Here is a 27,694-nt window from a genome sequence, read left to right as displayed (position 1 = left end):
AATGATTCAGCTCTAGTCGTAACAAGAAAAATTTCCTTAGATGGGGTTCAAGAGGACAACTTCTTATCTCATCCAATGTGCATTTACAATATTTAGCTCAGGGTCCTGAGAAAAATCACTATTGCAACCATATGAGGTTAATAAACAAAGAAGCAGCTGAGTTTTAAAAGGCAGAGAGCTTCAGTTTCTCCCTCGCTTCATATCCGTGACAGTGAGCGAGGAACTATGGACAGCCTCATTAACACTCATAATTACCTCTATAGAGACCAAATGTCGGAATAAATGTCCCCACATCTGCTAAAGGACAAAAAAGAAAGAACAAAAGAAAATAAAAAGTTTTTTGTCCTTAAGTCTTTTTTTTTTTTTTGAAAGCAATCTACCATTTATCCCCCCAACTCTGACGTGAAGGCTTGACGTGGAGCAGAGACTATTGGCTGAAAGCATTCATTACCTTTTAATTTGATTTTTCATATTTTTATTAGTCTGATTTGCTTGTGCACTGTGTAAATCTCAAAGCAATTCCTTAATTTGGATCAACTGTGTTCCCCACAAATGCCACTCAAATTCTCAGTAGATCAATTGTTTACATGCAGCTTGGCCGACATGGGTCTTTTTATTTAGAGTACCACGACTTTACCTTGCAGCAAGTAGTTTACTGCCTGGATCCCGGCATTTAAATGCAAATTCAAAGCACTGCGCATGTGACCCGTCGGCTGTTATTCACAGTCAAATTACAAAGTTTCACATAATGAGAAAGAAAATACTGCGCGCAATGAGCTGTCTTTATTTAAAGTGGAGGAGGAGAGAAGGGGGGTTATCCAAGGTGTTTGAGACAGATGAGGGAGGTGGGGGTCGGGGAGGGAGGAGGAGGCAGGGAGGGTAAATTGGGCGGACACATAAAAACTGCAAGGGGCCGTAGATGCTGGATCACTTGGAAAGTCTAGCCGTTCCGCGCACCGCTCACCCTCATGAGCCGCTCTGGAGACGGATAGGAAACCCTGCAGCAGACCCGGAGCGCCGGCCTTCGCCCCGACCCCGTCTCCTCTTGTCCGCTTAGAGGTGTCGCTAAAGGATTAATGAGCCAAAAAGGCCCCCAACTTCTCCTTTAAGGCTCATTTCGGCGTTTTTCGGCTTTAAAGCCTGGACTGCCTTACACCTTCCCTTTCACATTCACTTCATTCGAGGATACCTGTACCTCTACTGATGGTAAGCGCTCATCTACTGACACATTCACACATCAGAGATTCTGCAGCGCAGCTTTCAGAAACGGAACCTGTTGAATAAAACAGGACAATGTCTGTGACAGTTTGTGACTCTTAGTTTTGGTCTTTGGCGTTTGTGCTCGTTAAACCGACTTCACTGAGAGTTTGGAGCGCACTCCCGGTACAAATATACATGGATGTATGTCCATTAAAAGTTTACAGTCATACTCGGTGACACAGAAGCGGAGATAAAGTGAAAGAAAAGTGAATTTCGGGGACGAACAGCGCAGTAATCATGGTGGAGCTCGGAGCAGGTTAAAGCCTTTTGTGCCGGAGAGTTGAGCAGTGACAAACCAACATAGAGAGGTAATTTCCTAACAGAGCCTCCAGTTTCTCAACGCGTCTCTTTCTCCGACACAGTTAAAATATTTACATTATGCCGATTCGTAGCCTTTTCCAGAAATTTGGCGCAGATTCTGTGTGATTGAACACCTGTATCTGCTCCGTGTCATCCCGGTATGCGTAATGCGAGAGATGGAGATGACACAGCTCCGAAATTTCCCACTATGGGGAAAACATAGCTTATTTCGCCAGATAGTTTTCTGTCTCAATTGATTTCAGCTGTAAATGTAGATTTCCATGCGTAATTCATGCGTAATACAGCTAGACGTAAAACGGATTTCTGTCCACTTATGCCAAAGGCTGCAAAAACATTACAGGGCGATAACAGATGTGATTCCGGTTTGTAATTGTTGGAAGACATTGTAATACATGGGCTCACATGTTTTCACTTGTTTTGTAACAACACCTGTTTTGTAACAAATGATTATACAGTGGAATTGTGTCATTTAATACAGTAAAGCTGTAGCAGAGAAAACATTTTGCGGCCTGCAGGCGCATGGCGTCCTTGGCACACTCTTTTACTTTTCAACTCAAGTTTCTCTGCCATCGTGCAGAGAAACAGGTTCGCCAAAAGCGTTTTGTATTTACGCAATTATACATTTATTTAAAAAAAAAAAAAAAAAAAAAAGTGTCCGTAAGGCAAATGGGGATTCAGTTTCTTTTGGTCGTTGCAGGAAAATATTGGCCCAGGTGCTGACTTCTTGTGGATGCCACCTGATATTTGGGGCTTTCAGGTTTTACATTTGTATTATCTAACGCTCTTCAGTCTATTTTGCAAATCGGCTGAGAGCATTTCACATTTTCACGCGTTTGCATTTCTCCTTTCAAAGATCGACACAAGCAATCTCAGAAAAAGTCATGCAACTCATCATATTTTTCCTTTCAGAATACACCACAGCTAACAGCACCATTAACCTGCTTTCTGTGATCTCACTGACTGTGAATGTTCTCACTGTTGAACTGCTCGCTGGGAGCAAAGAAAATCCCAAACCTGCTCTATTCAGCAACAGCATCACAGGTCTCTGTTTTAATTTTGTAAACACAAAATGAGGACATTGCATTTTGTTGGACAGAGTGGCTCAATGCGAAGCTACACTTATTGCATGAAATCCTTTAAGCTTTGCTTACAACTCACTTGTTATCGAGAAGGTAAACAAGCCATTAAAATGCGTTTTTAATGGATTTTTTTTTTTTAACCTTTGTAAATTTTCTTTGCAACTGTTTGCCATTATTTGGAGTAGTCATTTGAACCATTCATACTCTGTATCATCATTAACTTCATATGATATAAAACTTGAGCACTAACGAGAGAAGGACATTTGACATGAAATTGACTAAAATCATGTCGGTTAACTGATCACTGGCATCTAAAATGATAAAATCAGGCCAGAGATTTGGCTGTTCCCGTGGTAACCTGTTGCCCTCCTCCCTCCCTCCCTTCCTCCCTCCCACCATCACTGTCAAATTCCTCAGGAAACACATCTGAAGAGCCATGTGCATAGTCTGATCACATTATCTCTGGTCAGAGAGAGAGAGAGAGAGAGAGAGAGGCCAAGGGGGATCGAGCAAAGCCAAGGGCAGTTGACTGCTCCGGCCTAATTGCACCCTGCTCTGCATTTGTTGTTGCAGAATGTGTCTCTGTCTGTCGCTCCGTTCAAAAGTATTCTGAGTATGAAGCTTCTTGAAAGGCTTTATAATCTGGAAGGCCTGTTTCACTGTCTGATCAAGAGGAGTAAATATGAGTCCACAGTGCTGATAAATATGGTGGAAAATCGTGGAAAAAATGAACAAAGTTTGGCGTAACTGGAAATGTTTTGCTTTTTTTTTTTTTTTTTTTTTTTTTAAATCACCACTGGTGAAAACAGGCCAGCAGAGTGAACGCAGTGACTTTTTCCAGAGTTGAAAGTTACTCCCTGTCTGCCTTACATCTTCTTTCATCATCATCGCACCACTTTGAGTGTCTGTCTGTTTTAGCCTGCAGCTTTGTCAGTGGCTGGTTACAGTTACAAGATGTTCTGTATGGTCAGTGTTTTTGAGTGCTATGAATCCCTGTAATCATGGGAGAGGCCCTCGCTGTACAATGAACGTTTGTTGTAAGAGATGTGCACACACACACTCACTCACACACACAGACACTCACTCACACACACACGTTATCCCCCACCCCATGGGTAATAGAGCCGATCATGTTCTGAACCCTCTTCTCCCTTTGCCACAGTTCTCACGAACATGCAAGCGGTGGCACACACTTATGCACGCTTACGGGCATGCACGCTCACGCACGCGCGCCGCTTAGCTCATGCACGCACGCACCGCGCATCACCCTTTCTTCACACACACTGGATCTAGTGTCATGACCGAGAAAGGAGGGTCAGTCGGAGGTCAAAGTCTAATGCTGTTAGGAGAAAGATCCTTGATTGCATGTACAGTGAGCCACGCAGGGGCCGAGATAGACGGAGAGATACAAACCCAGACATGCTCACACACACACACACACACACACGCACACACACACACACACACAATGTTCCTGTTAATGTGCATCCTCACTGTGTAGTAATGCTTGGGTGCTCTCCAGTAGAACGGGGTCCAAATGATGACCAAAGACCTACTTCGCTCCGGAGCACCAAGTAGAAATGTCTGCTCTGTGGTTCTGCTGTTGTGGTTAAAAATTCAGTAATTTTATTAGTGTGATTCAACAACATTTAGCGCATTTAAAATGACGTGTAAAAGAACTGAATCATTAGAGCCCTGTGCTGTGCTTGTTAAATCCACCAGAAGAAAAAAAAGACTGAGAGGAATCTTTTTTACTTTAAGGGGATATTTTCAAGATGTCTGTCGGAGAGGTCGCTCCAAAAACCTTCTTATGTTGATTAAAGTCGTCTCCTGGAACATAATCCAAGAAAATGTCATTGATGTTGTGGTTACATCAAGTTTGACAACCAAATACGCCCCACAGAAAACCATATACACACACCACTGCTGAATGTACGACTCTTCTACCGATGACAGTGATGTCAAAGAGCAGAAGGCCTGTCATCAGCGTCACTGCAACCTGTGTGATCCCTCAAGTGGGCAAGCGTTACTAAGAGATGAACCCCGTTTGAGAGGGATGCATTTAGGTCCTTGTGTGAGGAGGCATAAAGGTTGACAGAGTTCACTTGGAGACAGTTTCTGTAAGCAAACAGCCCTCGTGTTTTGGATATAGATTCTACCAGTCCTGATCAAAGTGGTGTTATCAGCTCTTTGGTCTGTGTGCGAACATGAGAGGAGAGCTACAGACTTTTTTTTTTTTTTTTTTTCACTTGAAGTTGGCTCTTATCTCATGGTTTTTGCTCTTGGAGAACAGCTCGCAATCTCTGCAAAGAAGCTGCTGTTGAAGCAGGTTTTTTTTTTTTTTTTTTTTATCAATTTCGGGAATAGATGTAATAATGTAATGAGGTGTGTTTTCTGTCTTAGGTGTGTGTAAGGCGCTGGGGATCTGCTGTCTGTGTTGTGGCACATACCTCCTTACATTCCAGTTACAGTAAATAGCTAGCTTAGCCCATGAGCCAAAATGATAAGCCTTAAAGAGACACTGGGTCTCTCTCTTACCCACACACACATACACACACACACACACACACACACTGACACAGATTTACACACCTTCCCTGCACTACTCTTTAAGTAAATAACATGTAAGAGTCTCACGTGGTTGTAACTGCATTCAGTTTATAATTTTCCTGTGTCTTGATCTGTGTCTTTCAGGAACAGGGTCACTCCAACGTTCTCCTGCAGCCGCCCAACACCACCTAACATTTCCTGGAAGAACGTGTCCATTGACTGCTCCCAACAAACATGGACAGTTTTCCCATGCTTTATTTTCTGTCGGTAAGTAAGTGGTGCATGCCATTTCAATTTGTGGCATGTGACACGTTGCCGCATCTGACATTTTTCCCTTTCCACTGAATCGCTGATTTATGTGGCATTCATTGGGCTGAAAAGTCCCTTTGGGGTGTTGGGCAAAGCACTTGTTTGAGGACGAGCCTTTTCAGTTAAATGTGTGGCATGTAGTCACTGGTTTGCCCCGTGGCTTGTCAGAGGAGACTGAGAGGGACCACGGCTCCTTATCGAGTTAAGAATTTGCTCTGACCTCAGGGCTGCCTCTTTTATTTGTCTAATCATAGTGGAGGAGGGAGGAGATGAGGGCGAGGGGAGGGAGTGAAGAGGAACGGCACTCAGATTCCATTCAAAAAGTTGGGTTCTTGAGCCAGCTGTTTACCTTTGGAGGATGTCGCCAAAGATAAACTGCAAGTGGTCTATCTGATTAAGGACTGCTTTACTGTAAACAAGGCAGACTAGACTATATAACCAATTATAGTCTGCCCTCAGTGTGTTGCAGTTAGAGAAGAGAGTGTATTGGAGTTGGGAAAGACAAATATTTTATGTTAGTTAAAATGGAGGCCTTTCTCTCCCCTAATTATCTTTCTTTTTTGTGTTTTCTTTCCCTCTGCTCTGCTCAGTCCTTTCTTAATCTTTTATCCCCCTGTGCCATCTTCTGCTCCCCTCAGAGACATCATGATTCCTGGTAATCGAATGCTGATGGTCATTTTAATATGCCAAGTCCTGCTGGGAGAGAGCAACCATGCTAGTCTGATACCTGAAGAAGGGAAAAAGAAAGTACCGGGCCTGCAGGGTCGTTCGGCCGCTCAGAGCCATGAACTGCTGCGGGACTTTGAGGCCACGCTGCTGCACATGTTCGGCCTCAAGAGGCGGCCGCGGCCCAGCCGCTCGGCCACTGTGCCTCGCTACCTGCTGGACCTCTACCGGCTACAGTCGGGGGAGGCTGAGGAGTCCGGAGGGCATGACATCGCTTTTGAGTACCCAGAGAGGTCAGCCAGCCGGGCCAACACTGTGAGGGGCTTCCACCATGAAGGTATGGGAAAAACGGAGCATGTTGGCATTATATGCAATAGAAGGAAATGAGAAAGCACAAAAAATGAAGGCGAATGACGTAAGACGAGAGATGATAAATGGATCATGTCAGCACAGAAACATTTCACCACATGGTCGTCGTTGCCAGGCATTCCAATAATTTTGGTAGTAATATATTTCATTAGCATGGGCGAGGACTGCTAAGTATTCAGGAAAAAAAAAAAAACACATTTCCTACATCCCTTGAAACATGATTGTAAGGCAGTTCCACCCATCTCACCATAACCAAAGAATCTGAGGATGTGGTCACCAAACTCTGTCTACGGAGGGGCAAAAAACATTTCTGCTAGACAAGCTCTCAAGAGCCTCATTTGACAAAACTCTGCATGTTTGGTTAGCAGCTGAAGGAAAAGCATACCTTCATATTACTGCCTTACACTTCTCACCCCACCCAGCAGAACATGGCTTAAAAAAGCCCAGTCTTGGCCTGGAATTGGAGTGTGCTCCTCTCTCATGTCTCCAGTTTATATGGAGGGCTCTTTTAGAAGGACCTTCCTCAACGTGCAATTATCTTTAATGCTACTCTGCAGGCTTCTAAATAAAGCCCCTACTGCGAACAATGTGGGTGCTGAGAGCAGACGCTGCAGCTCTCTGAAGAGATGGAAAAACAGTCTCAGAAGCTGGTGTGATAGAAAGACTGGAACGTTAGAAGGGTTTCTGTTTATTGTGACTTGGGTCTGCTTAGTTTTAGCGACAAATGCAGAGGTTTCAATTAGGCTCGGAGAAACTCCAGGGTGACGGATCTGTGAAACGTAAACTGAGGTTGGAAAGCTAGACTGAGGCACGTCGGATAAATGCCTGAAAACAGTTGTTGGCAGAGAGACCTGGGTGATGAACCAGACATAGCAAAGGGGGGGAAGTGATCTTGTAGCGTGCTGAAATGAGAAAACTGGGGAGCTCTCGGGCTACAGAACATGTCCGCCCTTAGGGGGAGGAGTGAGGAAGGAGGGATGAGTCAGCCTTAATGGGGCTCGTCAAACACTGCTAGTGGTAGCACACGGCAGCACGCACTTACACGGCAGCGTACCGAAGCTCGTCGGGAAGAAAGAGCACCGCCGCTGGAGGAGGAACTTCTGCTTGTGATGCAATGTGTGTGTGTGCACATGCGTGTGTGTGTGTGTGTGTGTGTGTGTGGGTTTCTACTGCTCTCTACCGCCGTTTACCCTCCTTCTCCTTTGCTAAACTATGTTAATAATACGTTTTGAGGCCTTTTGAGTGGGAGTGCTCGCTTTCATGGAAGCACCATTGTGCAATAGTGTGATTCAGCTCAGTGATCTGTCCAAAACACTGTGAGGTATTACAATCTGCAGCAAATGGACAGTTAGTTGAGGAGACATGTTTACAGGCTCGTGTAACAATTCAAGGCGAGTATTACCCTGGCAGATATCTTCCATCCTCTCTTCAGCCAGCTTGAGGTTTTTGAGCTCCAGGAGGCGCTGTAGAGTCCCTCCAGCAGCTAAAAATTAGTTTAAGAAGTCCTTCCCCCAAGTGACATCCATATTCTTAACTCTACAAAGTGACCGCTGAGTTTTAAGACACATTTTTAAAGTGTAATGTGGCCGTGTCTGTGTTTGCTTTGCTCACTGCTTGCCTGTTGTTTCTTATGTTTGGCGGGTCCACTGTGGTGGACTAGAAAGATGTATTCTATATATCCTGAATTCAGCTAGAACAATGTCTTTTTCTTCTGCAGTTTTTCATTAATTTCAATCAACTTTGTGACTTTGTGAAGGTGTGTGCGTGCCCATTTCAAATTTTGAATGAACTTCGGTTGAAGATTTGAATACATTGCATTCGCTTGCAAGATCTCTTTTCCCGTGGGCTTCAGATAAATGAGATTCTACCGTATTGTCTGACTCCTTAATGATTATTCATGATGAAAATGATAAACGTCTTAAGTGGACAAACTGCAGAGCTAATCAGAAACACAGCAGGTTTTAATAATGAGAACCACCTGGGTAAGATTAGGGCCTGGGTGTGAAATAACAGGGGTGGATTGAGCAGGAAAATAGTAGACACAACATTCCTTTCCCCAACAATGGTGATCTTGCCAGAAATCTGCAGACTGAGCGTGGAACAGGGAGCCTCCACTGTGTTTATACTGTAGCTGTGGTACGTTAATCACCACCCTCCTTGTAATGCATGTTTCAGCAAAGTGCTCAGAGAAAGGCATTGAGAGAAGGGCTGGGTAATCCTTATAGATAGATAAGGAAGTGTGGACGATGTAAATTTGTATTCTTGAATACCCCAGAGGCCTTGAAAAGTGTGCATGTCCATTAGTTTGTGTCAATTAAGCCATGTCAGACTGAGGAAGTGAGAGTGTTTCATACTTTTATCTGCTGGTAACTGTTGGAGAGTGAAGAACTCAGGCGTACAGATGAACAAGAGATACAGTATTTAAGATGTGCTACGCTGCATTTGTTGATATTACAAGTTCTGGACATTAAGAGATTATCCAGCTAATCAAACGTCCGACATTTCTCCTCACTTTCAGAGCACATGGAGAGGGTGCATGAGCCTGATGATGGAGAAACCATGCCCATTCGCTTCCTGTTCAACCTCACCAGCATTCCAGAGGACGAGCTGCTCTCTTCTGCCGAACTGAGGCTCTACCGTCATCAGATTGACGAGGCCGTCGCTGACGCCCTCTCAGACGACCAGGGGCTTCACCGGATAAACGTGTACGAGGTGCTGAAGCCCCCGCGGCAGGGGCAGCTAATCACGCAGCTCTTGGATACGCGGCTTGTGCACCACAACGCGTCACGTTGGGAGAGCTTCGATGTGAGCCCTGCCGTGCTGCGCTGGACTCGTGAGGGCCTCCCAAATTATGGGCTGGCTGTGGAGGTTCTGCACCTCAACCAGACGCCACGTCACCAGGGCCGACATGTCCGCGTCAGCCGTTCACTACACCGGGAGCCTGGCGAGGACTGGGAGCAGCTACGCCCCCTCCTGGTTACCTTTGGCCATGATGGGAAGGGTCACCCGCTGACCCGCCGGACCAAGCGCAGCCCCAAACAGCGGGGCCGTAAACGCAACCGCAACTGCCGGCGCCACGCACTGTATGTGGACTTCAGCGATGTAGGCTGGAATGACTGGATAGTGGCGCCCCCTGGTTACCAGGCCTATTACTGCCACGGGGAATGCCCCTTTCCTCTGGCGGATCATCTGAACTCAACCAACCATGCCATTGTTCAGACACTGGTGAACTCTGTGAACAACAACATTCCCAAGGCCTGCTGCGTGCCAACAGAGCTCAGCGCCATCTCCATGCTCTACCTAGACGAACATGACAAGGTGGTCCTAAAAAACTACCAGGAAATGGTAGTGGAGGGCTGCGGCTGCCGCTAACACACAGACCAGCTAGAACTTGGACTTGGACTGGCGACTTGAAAAAAGCAAAATGGACGCTAAAGCAAATCAGAAGGTCTTTACTCCCAAAAATGTTCACTTGGACCCTTATTTATAACGTTTATGTTGAGGTGTATGTTTGTCTCACTTTTTTTTTTGTTTCTTTGACAATATGATCATATATTTTGACAAAATATATATATTTATATCTACATATTAAAAATAAATTGAGTCCTTATTTTAAACATGAAAAAGCTGTACAACTTTTCATAATGTACATTAGATTGTATAAGGTTTTTTATTGAGAAAATAGTAAAAACAATCTAAAAAGTAAAGTTTATTTACTGGTAATATTTATTGCTTTCATATGATATACATTTTGGAGAAGAAAAAAAAATAAAAACATGAATTGCTTTCAATAACACCTTCAAGCAGATCACAAGATGCACCCTTTGTGTATTCACCTAAATTAGAGCACTGTGTGAATTTGTGGCCAAGCTGATTTCTTTAAGGAATCGGCTGAAATAATGAGAAATGTTCAGTGAATTTAATTGACTTACTGACATGATTTTAATACGCCCCTTCCAGCAAAATCCATTTTACCTTCTTGTAAAATATCTGTTATACCTATCTACTATAAGGGGGTTGTAAAATGAAAGTTGGCAGTAATTATTTATTACTGTTTTAAGAGGAATTTGGATTTAAATTCTAAGCCTGATACTTTCCTTGATACCCTTTAAGTGTGTTCAAATTACTTTTTAGCTGAAAGAAAGACAAAAGCAGAGGAATCTTTCTGATCTTTCCCAAATAAATATTGTTTGGTTCATTATGTGGCATTTCACCAGCTCTGAGTGATTCACACTTCATCAAAGAAAGACAAGTAATGGGATTTATCGCCCTGCGGTCGTATATTTTCTCAATTTTCATCCTGTTTTCAATGACAGAAGCTGTTACAGACATGGTATGCCATTTCAAAGCCAGTGGGCTTTTGGGTTAGAGCCTTATTGTTCTCAAATTTCACTTTTATGGCAATTAGGCTAACATGTGGTGGTTGGACACTCGCTAATCCAATTGCAGTCGGGGCGGGTTGTTGAGCCTGACTGTGGGAGAGTGATTCTATTGTTCCTGACGTCCCCACATTGGGGGCATGATTGTGGCCGATGCGTCCTGCCCCTGACACAAGGCGGCTGAGTCCTCAGAAGAATCAAAGGTTAGACGCTCTGTCTCCTGCCTTTGTCTTCAGCGGCTCATGCCGGCAGAGCAAAGACGCCTGTCTCCAACCTGTGCCCCATCACACAATAGGCTTCTACATCACTTATTTACAAGCTGACGGCTGGCCCAAATTATATGATAATGTTTAGAGAGAGCAACTCCTTTGAACTGCTGGGGGACGTTGGCTGGGCTTTGTTTCGCAGGGACTGCCCTGTACATCATCATGTCTGATGTGCAAACATAAATAATTATAAAGCTGCCAGTATAATCAGCATTTAAGGGATTTTTCAACACTTCAACGTGTTAAAAGTACGATTTTAGCTCCTCATTTGGTGTCAGTCTCAGGGCAAAGCTGGAGAGCCATATTTTTTAACATGAAAATTTCTTGACAGGTATGCGGTGACAAATGAAATAATTACAGCTTCAGGTGATTTCAGGTTTTCTACTGGAGCTTGTGCAGGCCCCCGGGCCCTCCAGTGGTCGCTGGGCTTCTCTTTGATGCCTGCATATCAGCGTCAAAACGAGGCAGACTGCTGCGGGAGGACAAGACGGAGAAGAATTTCATTTTGAAGTGGCTGAAGGCGCAGGAGAAGGGGCTGAGGGTGGGAGGTACACATGTATGTGTGTGTTCAGGGAGGGTGGGGGGAGTCTTTTTTAGCAGCTTGACACTGCAATTACAACATTTCAACTGATCTCCCCCTGAAGTTGAGATAACATCAGCCAGTTATGGTAATTGTCTTGCCTGTTCATTATCCCGCTGCACAAAGAGAGGATGCGTGTTTATTAAAAGGCCCAGAGAGGGACGTTAATATAAGCTCGGCACACCCGCTGAGCCGGCCATTTAGTTCATCGAGACCTTAAAGCTTGTGTTTGGAGGCAGAAGGAGCGCAAACCTTCACCGCCATCATTCAGCGTCATCGGCATGTGATTCGTAACAACCTCAGTATTTCCTGATAAACGTGAGTGTGCGTGAAGGGAGGTGGGGAGGTTGGGGGTCAATTACAGAATGAGTCCTTAAAAACAGATTGAGGCCTTTGTCATTCCTATGTGACGTGCCACTCAGTCTCCTGTAAGTGCTCGTTCTCACGCAATTACAGGTGAGTCATTATGCAGCAGGTCTATTGACACTGCTCGACTAATTGACTGGGCGAAGTCTTCAAAAAGCTTTTTATATGGACGTTCCACCGTAAAAGCCGAGTGTTTATAGACAGTAAACCTCCCCGCAGGAACAAAGGAAGATGATCCTCGCTCGCATTGCCTTGTTTGAGTGGGAGCACTCCGTACCTCTATCACTGACATCTTCCTCTTGAGTTACCAGATGTTCCGAATGTGTGTGCGTGCATGTGTGTGTCCGTAAATCAGGCTTTCAGGTAAGTCATGTGACAAGAAAAACACATTAGAAACATCTTTACCTATGAAAATTGGATTTTTGTGTGTCAGTAAACTTATGTGGATAGTTCAGTTTTTGACATAAGGTGGCTGTAAATCCTGTGCTCAGAGTTAACTGCACCTTTTCATTTTAACAGCGTGTTGGTAGCGAGGGTAGAAAGTAGTTCCAACCATCTGAGAGACCCGACAGGAATAACACAGCAGAGAAAAATAAATTCCCATTGTACTGTACCTTTAAATCTTTCATATTTGATAGTTTTGGGAACTCATTTTTGTATGATGTCTTGCCGACTGGCTGGAATCTTCGGTGAATAATAAAAAAATCCAGGTTTTTGGTTTAATGTTCTTGTTATAATACCTCAAGCCCCATAACTTTTAGCTGTCTCCTCTTTTAGATCTTTCACATTTTCATGTTTTTCAATGGCAGCAACAAAGGTGCTTCATGACTGTGAAGAAGTTGGGAACAACACTCAAAGATACTCAATTTAAAATGATATAAAAGGAAACAAACCCTCACACCTGAGAAGCTGGAATGAACAAATATTAATATTACATTTTAATAATTACTCAACAAATTATTCCAGCTGTGTCGCACATGGGTACATTTGATAGTGTCTCTCTTTCTCTGTGCTTTGGCCTTCTTCTCAAACCAAACCATGATATTTTTCACCCTTCAGCTTGGTGCTAGCAGCCTCTCTTGTCAGTGTCTAAACTTGAAAACAGCCATCTTATGTTGTAGTGTGGACATGGAAAATGAGGTTTCTAAAATTTAATAAAAAAGCCAACTTCACCTCCAACTCTGTGATTTATCACCACTGACATCTTTTTATTTACCCTGTCAAACGACTTTATGAGCATGAAATAGTGATTTCATTGAGTCTGAATGTTGTACCTGAGCTTGGTTAACATGCAACATTTACTACCCACCATTAAATCATTATTTAATACCTGTGCAGATGTCTCACAACAAAAACGAGAAGATATCTGTGCGGCCAAACACCTGTTCTGCATTCAGCTAAATTAAAACCAAAATAAGCGATCAGAAACAGCCCAGAGGTTTAATCTGCAGATATGATCTCAGTATCCTTAGATATTTATTATTTTATCCCTTTGCTGCAGATCCATAGCAGTTAATGGTGGTAATGCACCATTTTGTAGGTTGCAAAAGTTCTGAGAGAATATTCTGCTCATCTCCATCATACTGGAGTGGTGGCAGGACCTTTGAGCAGCAGAGGAGATCTCACACCCTCTGCAATTAAAACCAAAACTATCTGCAAGGCTTGATGCCACAAGAGGTAAAGATATGTCTTGCAGTTTGGGTGAATTGACCCTTTAAGACAAACAAAACAGCAGTGATATTCAACTACACAAGAACAAGTGTTTATGGGCCGTGTATTGAGGCCCGGGTGCGTCACGCTGAGCTCTGCTGCAGTCCCACACTGGAAAGAGTTAGTGGATGCTCTCTTGTTCGCTCTCTCTGTTCAGTAGAGAATCAGGAGGGGCTATTGTGATGATAGCTCATGTCAGTGCTACTCGAGGTCACGGCCTCTTGTTTCACTCTCCCACTCATGCTTCCACACGCATGCGTATACACGCGCACACATTCTTTCTTATGCCCTTTTTCAGGGTATATCATTCTTACACAAAGACGCACGCACATTGACACACAGGTCTGAAACCTTAGACCCTTTCCGCTGTCCATCTGCAGGGGTTATCTGTGTGACACCTCCTCTCACCCCCGTCTGCGGCTCATCTCCACTCATCACGCACGCCTCGGCGCGAGCACATGGCAGCCGGGACGCTCTACAGTGCATTTAAGGGGATAAGGCTGTCATCGATGGAATACTTTGACCTCAGGGTCACAGGCACAAAACACATACACACAGACATGCGGTACGTACAGTGCAGGTAGTAATGGTAATAGTAGTGTTCAATAGTTAGCAGGTGAAGTTCAAACACAGGTGAAGAACATTCACCTTCTCAAAACCTCTGAACAATTAGCAGCCTCAGTACACAATGTTATTTTATTTGGGATGGCACCTGATTGACACATGATTCTATATACGTGTAAAGCATTTCTTAAGATGTGTATCATATGAAAGCAGAATCATGTTTGTGCTCCTGTGAATTTGGCTCGGTATCACTAATTCAGGCTTTTTCATACAACCTTAATTTCAAAAAAGTTGGGAAAACAAACTGAGTTTACCAGCAGTGGTTTTAAGAAGTGGTGAAGCTCTCTCCATCCTCGCTTGTGAACGACTGAGCCTTTCCAGGATGCCCCTTTCATACCCAATAATGACACTATCACCTGCTACCAATGAACCTGTTTACCTGTGGAGTGTTCCAAACAGGTGTTTTTGGAGCATTCCACATCTTTCCCAGTCTTTTGTTGTTCCCGTCCCTAAATGATTAAGTGATTAATTGAAGAAATAATCACTAGAGTCATGGATAATGAAGAGTTAGTAGACTTTAGTTGCAAAGAAAACACCATTGTTTGTAAGGAAAAGATGTAAACAAAATGTTTTTATTTGGTCATTCTCACTCTCTCTGAGCTTCATTTAGCTTACAGTTTGTTTGTGTGCGTGTGCGTGCGTACATGCTTGCCTTCACATGTATCCCTAAGTATGTGTGCACAGTAGCTTGGTTTAGGCTTCTGCGTCGCGGCGACGCCGTACCTACGCCGTCGACGCAGACCCCTACAGACCTGCAGTCGCTCGCTCCGCTCAGGCCGTTAGCACCCCTGGTGTCTGTCAGTGGTGTTAGAAGAAAAACAATGAAGGCCTCTCAAGGAAAGCTTAATAACAGTAATTGCTGCCTGAGTGATTAGAAAGAGTATCAGATATTTCCATCTTGACAACTGTTCCCAAACAAAGCGTACTGGAACGGAGGGTCGGGGGGCCACGGAGCGTATGAGTGTGTGTTGTGGGGGCTGCACACTGACTGTGTGATTAAACCCCCTCGACACTCGTTTCTCTCACCAAGCCTCTCCTACTGGGAAGGGATCGCAGTGGAAATTTCCACTTGTTGAAGAAACAACCTGCGGGTTTAAAATTTGGTGTCAAGTGCCAGTGTCGCTGTGTGGACGGAATGCTTCTTTTGTGGGCGAGTCTCTGGTGTAATTTCGGGCAGGGCAGGGTGTCCCTGCAGTAGGCCTTTCTTCCTCGGGCCCTGTGCAGTTTCATTAGATACGGCTAATGAAAAGATGGCTGCTGGACAGCCCGGCCCCCCGACGCTGCTCTGGCCTGTATTTAGAGCCCCCGCCTCGCATGTCCCACTGAACAGGTGTGCCGGCTGGCCCTCGAGCACCGCGCCAACTCACTGAAATCACTTTACGTCCTCATCTTCTCTTTAACAGGCTACCGAGTGTTATTTTCACAAGTTCATTTTACAGCATTTTCATTTACAGCAACTTGTTTACTTCCATAAAAACACTTTTTTTCTTTTTATAACTTTGTTTTTTATTATCTAGACGCAAAAACAGGTGCCTCCTTCTGTTTCCTGTTAGAGTAAAAGCACTTCATACATACATACTAAGAGGTCTAAACCAAGAATATGAAATATATGTGATTTTTACATTTATTTTGATTCATTCATGGAATAGCTTCTGGTTGATAGCTTTCCATACTCTGATGATACAGAGGTTTTCTGGTGTAATGTTGTCCTTTTAATGTACAATCTAATGTCTCGTTTTGTGTAGCTTGCAACTACATTTTCCATATTTCTGAGCTATTTGCCATTTCTCATGTCTCTGCACTGCCGCTCTGAGTGAGTTTTCATTGTATGCTTCTTGCATTGTTAATCGTGTTGAGATGTTTGTCAGTCTGGGCTGGTTGGATGGTTAACCACATCAGCCTTTTGGTATAAGTATGGGCGCGGTAACTACTTCTAAACGTGATGAAGATCCAGCCGGGATCAAAACATTATGTATTTAAATAAATTTGTGGTTTTGGAGTCAGCTTGCAGGGACTACTCTTTTCATTAAGAGCATAAGCACTTTTCCAAGAGTCAGGGTTCACACACCAAATCTATTCAACTATAAGAATTTGAGAAGGAAAATGAAATACGGATGCGGCATTTCACAAGTTCTTCTTTCACATGAATATTTATTGCCCTGCAGACAGTTTGTTTTCTTGCTTCTAGTAAAAGTGGCAACATAAAGTGTCACATATTCTTCTCACATCCTTGTCTTTATTTACACATATGGCAGGAAATTAAAGACAGTGAGTAAAGCGAGTATCCCTAACAATCTCCACCGCTCTGAAGCTTCTGGCAAACTGAGACATTGTAAAAAGCCTCCTGTAATTAGACAAAGCTGTTTATGCACAACTGTTCTATCTCAATCCCCCATTCGGTTCCCTATGAAACACTAATTTGCCTTTCAGCATGATAATAGTTGATATACAGTATGGTGTCATCTGGTGACAGCTCATTGTTTTGCTCTGGTTAGTCACAGAAGCCTATTTCGGCTACTGGCAGCTTCTCCCTTTTCAGGTGCATAAATATCTGAGAAGTTGAACTGGTGTTTGGCTGGAGCGCGGCTGAAGTTAGATCTCAGTGTTTATTTGCTAACAGACTCCCTCTGTGTTCATACGCTGACCCTTTGTGTGGCTCTCTGAGAGGCAGGTGGATTGTGCCTCCGGCTTGCGAGCTACAGTTTGAAAGCAACAACGTGAAACCGGAGCTGTAACGCGACCCTGAGGCAATTAGGCCCACAATGAGGACGTTTTTTTCGCATTCACCCCTTTTGTGTTGCTAAATACTATTTAAGAGCAAATAAAATGAGGAACCTTGGGTGCTTTGGCAGACAGGCAGGAGGAAAATGTACAAGCAGGTAGCAAATCAGCAACAGATTACGTTTTTGTTCCTGAGCGATGGCTGCTTGTTGTATAAGTTGAGGGAGTTGCTCCAACGCATGTCTCTCCTTTGAAGTTACTCTACCTTGTTGTCCTGAGTTTTTTTTTTTAAGTGTGTGTAGAAGCAGGGAGGGGATTTGGGTGGAGTGGACAAGATTGGAGGATGCAAGACTAACAGAGTCAGTTTTGGGGGAGTTTTAGCACCGTAGACCCTTTCCCATGTTCACAGACACACCGTGGAAGCCGGAAAGGTGCAAGGAGGGCTGGAAGAGAGAGGGAGAGACCCTGCAGCTTCTTCCCTCCTCCTTCTCTCCCTCCTCCCTTCCGTTGCTATATACCCTTCTCTGAATGGAGTGTGTCCACCGGATCTGCCCAGGATGAAATGTCATATCTTAGACTGATCCTTATCTCTTAATCGCTTCCTTTGTCTCCCATGATTCCCCAGACCCTCCCTGACTTCCCTCCTCGGACACGGCCCTTTGATGTGTCAGCCACGGTTAGGGACGCTGGGGGTGGGATATTTGTGGTGTGTGCATGCATGTGTGTGTGTTTTAAAGTGGCGGTCTGGTTCTGCTCTGAGCTAACAAGAGCCCCAGAGGTTATCAAGATTCGATGGTGGAGGGGATCGCTGGAAAGGGTTGGTGCTCTGCGTCTCTTGTGGCTTTGCAAAGAGATAGTGTGTGTTGCTGCTTGCATATGTCCTAAGCTGATGACTCATCAGCCTCACACGCTTTCTCTAAGGCTACAAGCTGCTGTTTGCGTGGGTCACAGACAGTCAAATGTGAGAGAAATGAAGGAAATATTAAAGAGAGAGTGGACAAATCTGCTACAGACTTAATGTAAATTCTAATAGCTTTGGTGATCGCTTAACTTCTCATTTGGAGTCATCAGGTCAGTCTTTTTATTTGTACAAATTTGGTTTATGACCAAATACCCGCAAAATTAATTCCCATCATTGTCAGGTGTACTTTGCTGCTGTACTGTTTAGTGCTAGCTGGCGAGTGTTTCATGCTTACATGCTAAACTAAGATGGTAAACATTTAGGACAATGTCTGGAGAATCAATTTGCTTGATTGACTTTGGATTTTAGGCTCAATGCCGACATACAAACATTATTACATTGTGAACATTTTTACAAGAGCGAAGATGTTCATGGACGACTCTTTGCCTGAACAGAGGAAATACATCTCATACAGAATATGTCAAAAAGTCTCCAGGCTTAACATTGTAAGGCCCCTGAAAACACAACCAGCCGGATCGCTGTTATTTTTTTTGCCATTGTTAACGTTAGCTTTGAGCTGATGCCACTGCTGCTCTTGCAGTAATGTCAGCTGTGTTGGCTTGGCTCATTAACTTCCAAATAGTCCTTCACTGTATATTTGATTTCACCAGGCAAGCAGGAATTTCAGACTTGAGATAAAAAAGACAAAACATTGTTCTGTTCCCCAAAATGAAAACTGAAGCTGATCTGACAGATACAGTGAGTTTAATATTTTTGTCCTTCCTGCCTCCCTCCAGTTGGTCCTGGACATACTGTGTTCACTGCACCGATGAAGTTTCCATATTTGCAGTATAGACAAGTTTAAATAATTCAACATGAAGTCGATGCGCTATTTTTGACCTCCTTACCTCTACTTTACCCAGTATACACTATTATACACCACACTAAAATTCCAGGCACATTTTGCTGTTATCACATTGGCGTAACCCAAAGTAGAATAAGATAAATCATTTATTTAAGCAGTTAGTGCAGCTGGGTATGAGGCATACAGTAGAAATATGCCTGTGGTCTGCAGCTGTGCACTGCAACAGAGCAGATTATGGAGCAGAGCAGAAGACAGGCCTGAAAATGAAAGGATGGCAGACCGTGAGAAACAGAAAAAGACAGACAGTGACAGAGACAGTGAGACTTGTTTGAAAAGGCTCATATCGTCCAACACATCTTCAGGCAGATACATGCAATCACATCTTTAAACATATGACTGTGTGGTAACTGTGGAGAATGTACGTGTGTATCCTATCACAGCTCATTGTTTGTCTCATTTTGCCGATCCAACATCCGGAGGCTCATTCTTTGGTCCATAAAGGAATCTCGGGCTGAAGCCAGGGGTGATGGGGGCACATTGTCTGCACCCTCTGGTGGCAGGATGCAACACCACAACCAGTCCTTTTGTGTGTGTGTGTACCTGCGTGCGCACAAAGGGTGTTTGTGCGTCTACGTGTTAACCTGGAGTCAGTAAAAGAACGTGCTTCCTCAGGTGAGAACACAATACTGTGTGTTTGTGTGGGGAGGCCACCCAGCATCAGCTGCATACCCTGACAAAGATAGGAGACCTGGCTTACAATTAGAGGTTTTTGCTTCAGCCAAAAGCAACATTGTTCATTTCAGTGAAAGAGCGGGGCCCTCGCTGGATCCTGAGCCACCTGGAGATGAAGGAGGGCGGAGGCGAGTGGAAAGTAAGAGAAGAATAACAGCATTAGTGTCAGAAAGAAAATGTCACCGAAAGAACAGATTCATCAACATGTAATGCTAAGGCTGTTATTATCGTCTCGTACGCAGCCTGGTGTTTTCCAGCCCTGGGTGGATTTTCAAATAACGGCACAGCATTGTTTCAGCCACGGGTGCATCTGTGTGTATTTGCACGTCCAAGCTAGTGTAGAGAGAAAATAAGCCAGCACTTTTACCCAGATTTAGGTCTAAGCTTGAATAAACTCTGACACTCCCTCCTTTATGAGTGATTGTCAAGAGGCTGTTTGTTGCTCTTGGCATGAACATACACAACTGTATACATTTAGCTGTGGACGTCGGGGCATTCGAGAGTGAGATCATTAACATATGGGCCGAGCAGTAAAGGCCTGCAGCCACGAGCCCTGGGGGACGGCCTGGCTGTGTAAGTGAATACTGATCATATACTTCAGATATTATTACCTCTCCCTGTGTGGAAAAAGCTTGCTCACTAAGTACTTAAACCAGAAACTGAGCAGGTGGTAGACAAGCAAACAAATCAAGCAACGTGCATTTGTATTATTGGGAATTTTTCCTGAGAAAATAAAAAAATGTTAGGCTCTATCCCAAGAACCTGAACTTTTGATTGTTTCTTGAATGATTGGATTTCATGGCCTGGATTTCTGCTGATATGCTGGATTTATAATAATAGCTTTTATTGAAACCACTTTTGCGTGTGTCTTTTATCATGACTTTTATCTATGCAATTTTACAAAACCTCCCAAGTTGGCCCACTGGTGTGTTCTCAAAATTACCCCCCCCTTTTTTTTTAAAGCGTTATGTTACTTCAGCTCGAACCCAAAGACTGGGAAAGGGGGAGAAACTGTGAAGACGTACAATTAAACATTTCAGCCAGTAATAAAACAGGAGAGGAAGAGTAACACCAAACAAACAGACCTGTTGCCTTGGTAATGGACAGAGCCCCTGCTGAGGAGGTGCATATGCCCTCCAAACAAGGAGGTATTAAAATGAGCTTTATCTAGAAACTACAAGAGGACTACCAGAAGTACGAGCTGGAACAGTTGACAGATGTAAATTGAGGGACAGAAACATTTTTGTTTTGTTTTGGGTCTAGTGTCCTACAGGAATCTGAGAAAAAGGTAGAGAAGAATATCATCCTAATGAGGACCAGGCTATGCCGGAGGATGGTCTGCTGTGTTGGATACAGTGAGGGGGGGGTTTCCAAAACACTCCCATTCAGTTGTTCTTTACATTTGGAGGACATGCTGCAGTGTGTCGCGGGTTCACACGAGCTCCTGCCACATGTTGGTCTTCCTGGTGCTTGTTGCCACGTACCTGCCATCCAAAATATTTTAATGATATACAGCAGGAGAGAAAGTGGAGCTGAAAGATGGAGGTTCAGGCTGTGGTATGATGAGTTTACTTTAAGAAGAGCCAGGTAGAAAACATTGCAACAGTTTTGGTGCTGGATGGGACAGACACATGACTAAGGCACTCTGTTTGACTGGTCAACACGTGGTGTGTGTGTGTGTGTGTGTGTGTGTGTGTGTGTGTGTGTGTGTGTGTGTGTTTGTGTGTCTGTGTTTCTGTGTGTGTTTGTGTGAGGCTCGCGGCCACAGCCGTGCCCGGAAAGGCTTGGAGCACAACCAGTCATTAGGAAGTCAGGCCGTCTGGAGTGCATTATGGGCTGGGTACTGTAACTCTTACAAGCACAGGCTGCTATCAAATCAGAGATGAGGGGAAGAAGGAGGGAATGAGAGGGTAAGAGAGAATGAAGGAATAAAAAAAAAAACTCATCATACCTGTGTCAGACAGCAGATGCAAATAACTTTAATGGTTTCCTTTAACTTACTTGTTTGTCATGAGAGACAAAAGTGCAAGTTCAAAGCAGTACTCCAGGCAGGATAAAACACATTTTAGGAGTTCTTTAGCTCAGGTCTGGTTAAAAACAGGTGACAGCTTGGAGAAAGAGAATGAAAGAGATGAGAAGTTAATGAGAGAGGCAAGGAAAAAGTGTGGAGAGTTAAAGAGCATCATGTCCAACATAAGATTGCAAAAGTGTTTCAACCATCTAAAACCAGGGAGGGAAGCACTGGATGGATGGATGGATGGATTGAGGGATGGAGGGATGGATAGATAGACAGATGTGTGGAAATATGATGCTGCTTGGGCAAAAGGACAATGCCCAGACTGATTCAGTGTTGCAATGTTAGCCGCAGCTGAAGTTTTGACTGCAGCTCTCAACAATTTGACAGGTTTTGGTGCTTCACGTCAAATTACTGCTTACATTGGGTCTGTTTAGGTGTCATCAAATGGACCTGACTCACTCCAGACCATAGTGAGAGAACTGAAAGGAAAATTAATGGAGGTGCATGCTGTAACATACGGGCAGAAGACAGTTTGATGAAGAAAGAGAAACGAAAGAGGAGTAGATATCTGAGTGAGACAGATTAGATGACATAAAGAAAAGTAAATATTACAGACTTTGTTGAATGATACCTGGTGAGTATCTCCGAATGAGTTTTGACACAAAGTCTTGTCCTAACTCGTCTCTGTGGCTTGGCTAATAAAGTGTTGTGCAAATAACAGTACTCAACAAGGTGATCAGTAAAGATCTGCACTGGAAAGGTCTGCAGGACATGTTGGCAGTGCACATTTTCTTTCTCCAGGGCTGTGGGCAGACACGTTGTAATGCATGATCATAGCGTGCAGCCTGCGTGGTCTTCGGTTAGTCTGCCATTGCTTGCCACACTTGCACCAAATAGCTGTTTGGCAATGCTTTCTAAATCATAGCTTGTCACGTCTTCATGACAATGAAATATTATATACCGGAGATTGGGCCTCCCACAGTAGGGAGTGAAAACACATTTGTTGAAGTGTAATGGTAAGTGGTGGACACAGGCTGTCTGAAGGGCAGGGACGAAAAAAATATAAAGGGCATGAACTGCATGTTGGGCACCAGCAAACAGGAAGTTGTGTAGCATTAATAGTCATATCATATTTTATCTATAATCTGCCCTCCCTAAGTCCATCAGTGGTTTGGTGGAAGTACTGTAGATTGCAGCAGGTGGCTGTGGCAGAAAATGCTGTTGGTGCAGGAAGCAATTCCCATGCACACACACACACACACATGCTAAAGCTCAACAAGTGTAGATATATGGAGACTGTTTTTCAACAAAGATTTAAGATCTTCTGTGGTGATCACTGGCAGTGTATACATACGTTGGTAATGTACAGAAGTAATGAGAAGGCAATTAGCTGGACGTTTTTTTTCCAACAGTGGAAGTGAGAAGTTTAGTGGAAGCACTGTAGATACTCACTACTGCAGACATCTTTCAAACCCCAGTGAACCCATACAAAATGACTGCGTCATACTTCTTCACCCAGCACAAAGGAGTAAACAAACACCACAGCTGGCAGGTCACAGTTCACAACCATGGCCATCCCACCAGACCAACTTTTCCAGGTCAACATTTGTGTCCTCTATCTATTGCTCCATGTCAACAGTGAAAATAGAGTTGCTGTTTGGGTCTGAAAAAATCATGTGAGTCATCGCTGTGCATCGCTCAACCACAAAAATACAAACAGATTTTGTTGCTCAGTGAGTTTGGTGAGGAGGCGGTGAGCAGATTTGCAGAGAGTCAATCCTTTACAGAAGGGCAGCAGAATGTCAAATTTTGTTGTAGCTGCTAAGTTCAAAGAGTAGTCTTTTGATTTATCCATTGAATTTTTGCTCTGTAGTAGAGACAATCAGAGCTGGAGGCAGCCATTTAAGGTACTGTCTTTGACATCTTGACTTCATCCCAGTCTTCTGTTTTTTGATTTAGCAGCAGGGGAGGGAAGAAATCGCCTGGCAAGCGTCTGGCCTTCATGTTACAGCATTCGACATATTGAAACACCTGTTTTGATTTATTGTGTTTGGGTAGTTGGCAGTGGATGGATTCCAGCACCCAGCTTCTTGCACATGCACTGCCAAGAAGACACACACATCCACAACACAACTCTGTCTCATGCACTCTTTGCACACACTCACACAGGCACACATGCGCACACTTACGCTTACACGCCATGCTCCTCGCAAGTTTTACAAATGGCTTGGTTGAAAGATCAATCATGAGAGCAGACTTTCTGGAAGTTTGTGTTCATGCCGTTCATTTCTGAGACTCCCCCCCCCACTGAGCACAGGCTCACTGGCACACAGAAGACGAAACAAGAGAACAGGAGAACAGCACCGTCCAACAGAAGAGCATGGTGACCATACGTCAGCCTGCCCTGAGATCACCTTTGACATGGTTCCACCTGTCAGCACGGACTTCAATCAAACCCCGAGTGCATTAAACACAGAGAGCAAATGCACTGCAAAGCCTTTACAATGCTCTGCCAAATTTCCTCTTTCTGCCAGCCTGCATCTATCTATCTGGTGCATACACAAGAGTTAAAGAGGAGCAAATAGATACTCCATCTGGCAGTTGTCTGGCCTTAGCTGTCTGTGGGACATATGATGGATTCTAGTGGGAAAAGACGCCAAAACACAAAATAGCTGAGGTCAGTAAGTTTAGGAAATCCCAAAAGAGGGAGAGGGCTGCAGATCTTTGTTGTCTGAATGCCGGAGAGGGTTCTCATGCTGTGGATTTGGATGTTATACAGCTTAGTGTCTTATGTCACACTTTAAATCACAAGTACTGTCACCTTTTCTATGGTTTTTATGCATTGGACTGAAACACAAATCAGAGAGGAAAAATCTGAGTGCTTCTATCTTTCGATTCTTTGGAGACACCAGCCGGTATCAGCTCCGCCCGTTCTGGTGGTTCATGGTTGTCGTCATGTTGACGCATGTATGTGCTATCCTAATTAGATGGTTGGGGGAGGCAGACGACCGTTTGCCAAGGCCAGACGGGGTTCTTCCCTTTCCCGTGTGTCACAGTATGACATCACAGTCTGGGTGCTAGGACACCCTATCATTGGTATGATCGGGCAGGACGTGATGTGTTTGGGGAGTGACTGAGGCAACCTCAGAGGCCTGTCACAGTCCCAGTCCACCACGCAGACCAGGCTCAGGAGGAAGTAACCCATGTGCCAAGGAAGTGTGGGCTGTGCCACTTCAATCCAGGAATTCTTATCATGTTGACTTTTCAAAAGGGATGCACCACACTGCGGTTTAGTCTGCAGCTGGGACAACAAAGTGATGAATGGAGCGGCTAGTGAGGAAGGGACATGCCCACACACTCACCTCCTCCCTCTCTCTTTCGACATTTACACCCTCAATCAATGCGCGCACACACATACATACACACCCCGGCCTCAAATCCTGTGGCAGCCATACGGGTGGAGAAATTTGCGAGCTGGGGGCTCTGCAGAGCCACTCTCCAGGGCCGTGGCTATAAAACAAAAGCACTTGTAACATGAAAGAATTCCTGCAATTTACAAGAGGAAGTGGAACATCTGAGAGATGATGTTTGAATTCTCAGTGTGCTCTTCTGGGCAAAATGTCAAAGCTGGGGTGGCTGCTGCTGGCTGATGTTTCCACCTTCCACCACCACCGCTGACACCCGACAAGTCAAGAAAACCACCCTCCATCCCACCGCCGGCATACACTTCTTTCCATGGTGAATGTACTTCCTGTTCCCCATGACACCACCATGTCTCAGTGACCAGTGAGACCTCAGTAAAACATGTCCTCCCTGAGTGCAGGCACCCACCGCGCACTGCTCAGGGGCCATCAAGGGCTTCACTTTGAACCTGGCAGCTCCAGAGAACATTCCTGCCTTGAAAGGTTTATTTGGTTATCTCTCCAAATGTCCTGAGGTGAAATATACTGTTAAGTAAACTTAGCTGATACAAACCAGTTGTAGGCATGCAATAGTAAACAGATTGTAACCGCTCATGAAACGGTTGCATCGCAGCAGTGTGCTGCACACTGTCTGCCTGCACCCTGCAACGTCAGAAATCGCAGGTTTTTCTCATAACGCCAAAGAACTTTAGATGGACTCTTGCCTCAAGGCAACATGGGTTCTGAACTTTTACAGGTTCTCTGGTTTTGTGTATTATAATTATCTCAGACTCAAACTTGGCGTATGTTGCACAATTCCTAAATTTTAAAGAGATAAGCGCTTCAGCTGTACTTTTAAAATATGTGTAAAGGTACAACCATTCTTTTGCAAAGCAGTGTGTAGTGAGTGTGTAACCTGCACGTGTTTGTCTATGTGTGTGTTTGCAGTTTTCCAGAATTTGGTCTGCATTCATGTGGATAATTATAACTTTATGGAGATTTTTTTCCCTCCCTTCCTTACGACCACATCTGCAGCAGAGGCAAATAGTAGAGGAAGGGTGGAGGCCAAATTTTCTGGTTCTCTCTCTTTCTCCTCTCTGTTTCTGTCTCTTTCTCTCTGCTGTCTGCCTCTCGTTTCTCTCTCTCTCTCTTTCTTTCTACCCCTCCTTCCTTCTGTCGCTCATCTTCCTCCGTGGCCCAGACCACCTACGTTTGGAGCCTTGGGTGGACCCAGAACCATTGCTATCAGCGCAAGTGTACTCAAACGTCCCATAATGACTTCCACTTAGAGCCAGTCCATAAACACTCTCAGATGCACAGAGACACACTCTCAGGGCTCAGGCAGGCCGGCTGCATGCTTTTCTCCTCCGCAGAGGCTGCAGTCACTTAGCTAGTTTCCTTAATTCCTTTCTTAATAGGAATCTGTTTGTTTGTTTGTTTGTGCATTGGTTCAGTGCTGTTTATTTGGCTGCCTGTTTTATGACATTTAGCAACGTCCTTCGAGCCACCCTAGGAGCTGTGGTAACCTCATGTGTGTGGCAACATTCACATATTAAACTTGAAGCTTTTTACAGTAACTCATTGAGTTTTCCGGCAGTGGTTAGACCTGCGGTGAGGCTACCTCCACGAAGATTTACCCGTCAGAATGGCTTCATGATCCCCAAAGCTGCAAGTCCCACGCCCGTGCGCGATGATGTCACGTCATATCGTGTAATTATGTTTTGCTTTATGTTAAATACCATAAAACTCATGTATACTGCAAGGGGTGGAACTGACATATTCCTTTAACTCATTGAATGACCTCAAGCTAATTTAACTGCAGAGCAACACTGCGACTGGTTTAGGGCTACTCTGAAGAGGCTGTTGTGTGATTAAAAATGTCAGTTTGTTCTGTGTTATATGCTTGTGCTGTCACTGAGGTCACCTTTAATCTGCATGAGCATTACACTGAAGAATAAACAGTAAGATGATGATGATCAATTCTGACAGTTATTCCAGTATATGATCAGCACTCAATACTTATCTTACTCATTGTAGTTTTTGCAATTGTTCCTATCAGTAATAATAAAACTGTACTTGCCACATTACTTGCTGAGATCTGGAAATGTAGTGACAATGCAGAAAAAGTTAGAAGGTTTTAAATAAAACCCCAGCTTAGCAAAACGTATTTGGAAGAGAAAACAATGGCAGCTTGTAGAATTATTGGAAGTATTTACTACGAAGGGAAATTATGCTTCTGGACAATTAAAGGCCCTGAATATTTACTTGTGCTAATGTCAATGCTGTGGTGGTTTTAAATCTTGAGATATTGTTTCTTATTTATTTCATAGCCAGTTCAGTCAGTTGCAGTTAATTAGTCTTTGGAGCAAGACCAAGCCCAAAAGAGAGTCTGGAGGATCTGACTAACTTGCACCTTTAAATACAAGTTAGAGCCCAACAGTCATGATGATGTTTGAGGCATTGACTGAAAATATATTACAGTGCCCATGTTCGTACTAATGAAAGACCATGACACCCAGTGCACTGCTGTGGCTCATTTATGCCTTTTAAATGGACAGACAACAAATAGAGAAATATA

At 44.1% G+C, this 27,694-nt stretch overlaps 1 protein-coding gene across 1 annotated transcript; it reads left to right on the top strand.

Annotated features, from left to right (window-relative positions):
• The first annotated feature begins 864 nt into the window (after positions 1-864).
• On the top strand, positions 865-10,180 carry bmp4 (bone morphogenetic protein 4). Its single transcript, XM_076749483.1, has 4 exons — positions 865-1,206; positions 5,355-5,477; positions 6,158-6,522; positions 9,073-10,180. Exons 3-4 carry the CDS (start codon positions 6,165-6,167, stop codon positions 9,924-9,926), a joined length of 1,212 nt encoding a protein of 403 aa, XP_076605598.1. The 5' UTR covers positions 865-1,206; positions 5,355-5,477; positions 6,158-6,164; the 3' UTR covers positions 9,927-10,180.
• The last annotated feature ends 17,514 nt before the right edge of the window (positions 10,181-27,694 follow it).

This window comes from Chaetodon auriga, chromosome 14 (genome assembly GCF_051107435.1).
Source record: "Chaetodon auriga isolate fChaAug3 chromosome 14, fChaAug3.hap1, whole genome shotgun sequence".
NCBI lineage: Eukaryota > Metazoa > Chordata > Actinopteri > Chaetodontiformes > Chaetodontidae > Chaetodon > Chaetodon auriga.
Note: the sequence above shows the minus strand (reverse complement) of the source record. Positions and strands in the feature narration are given on the sequence as shown.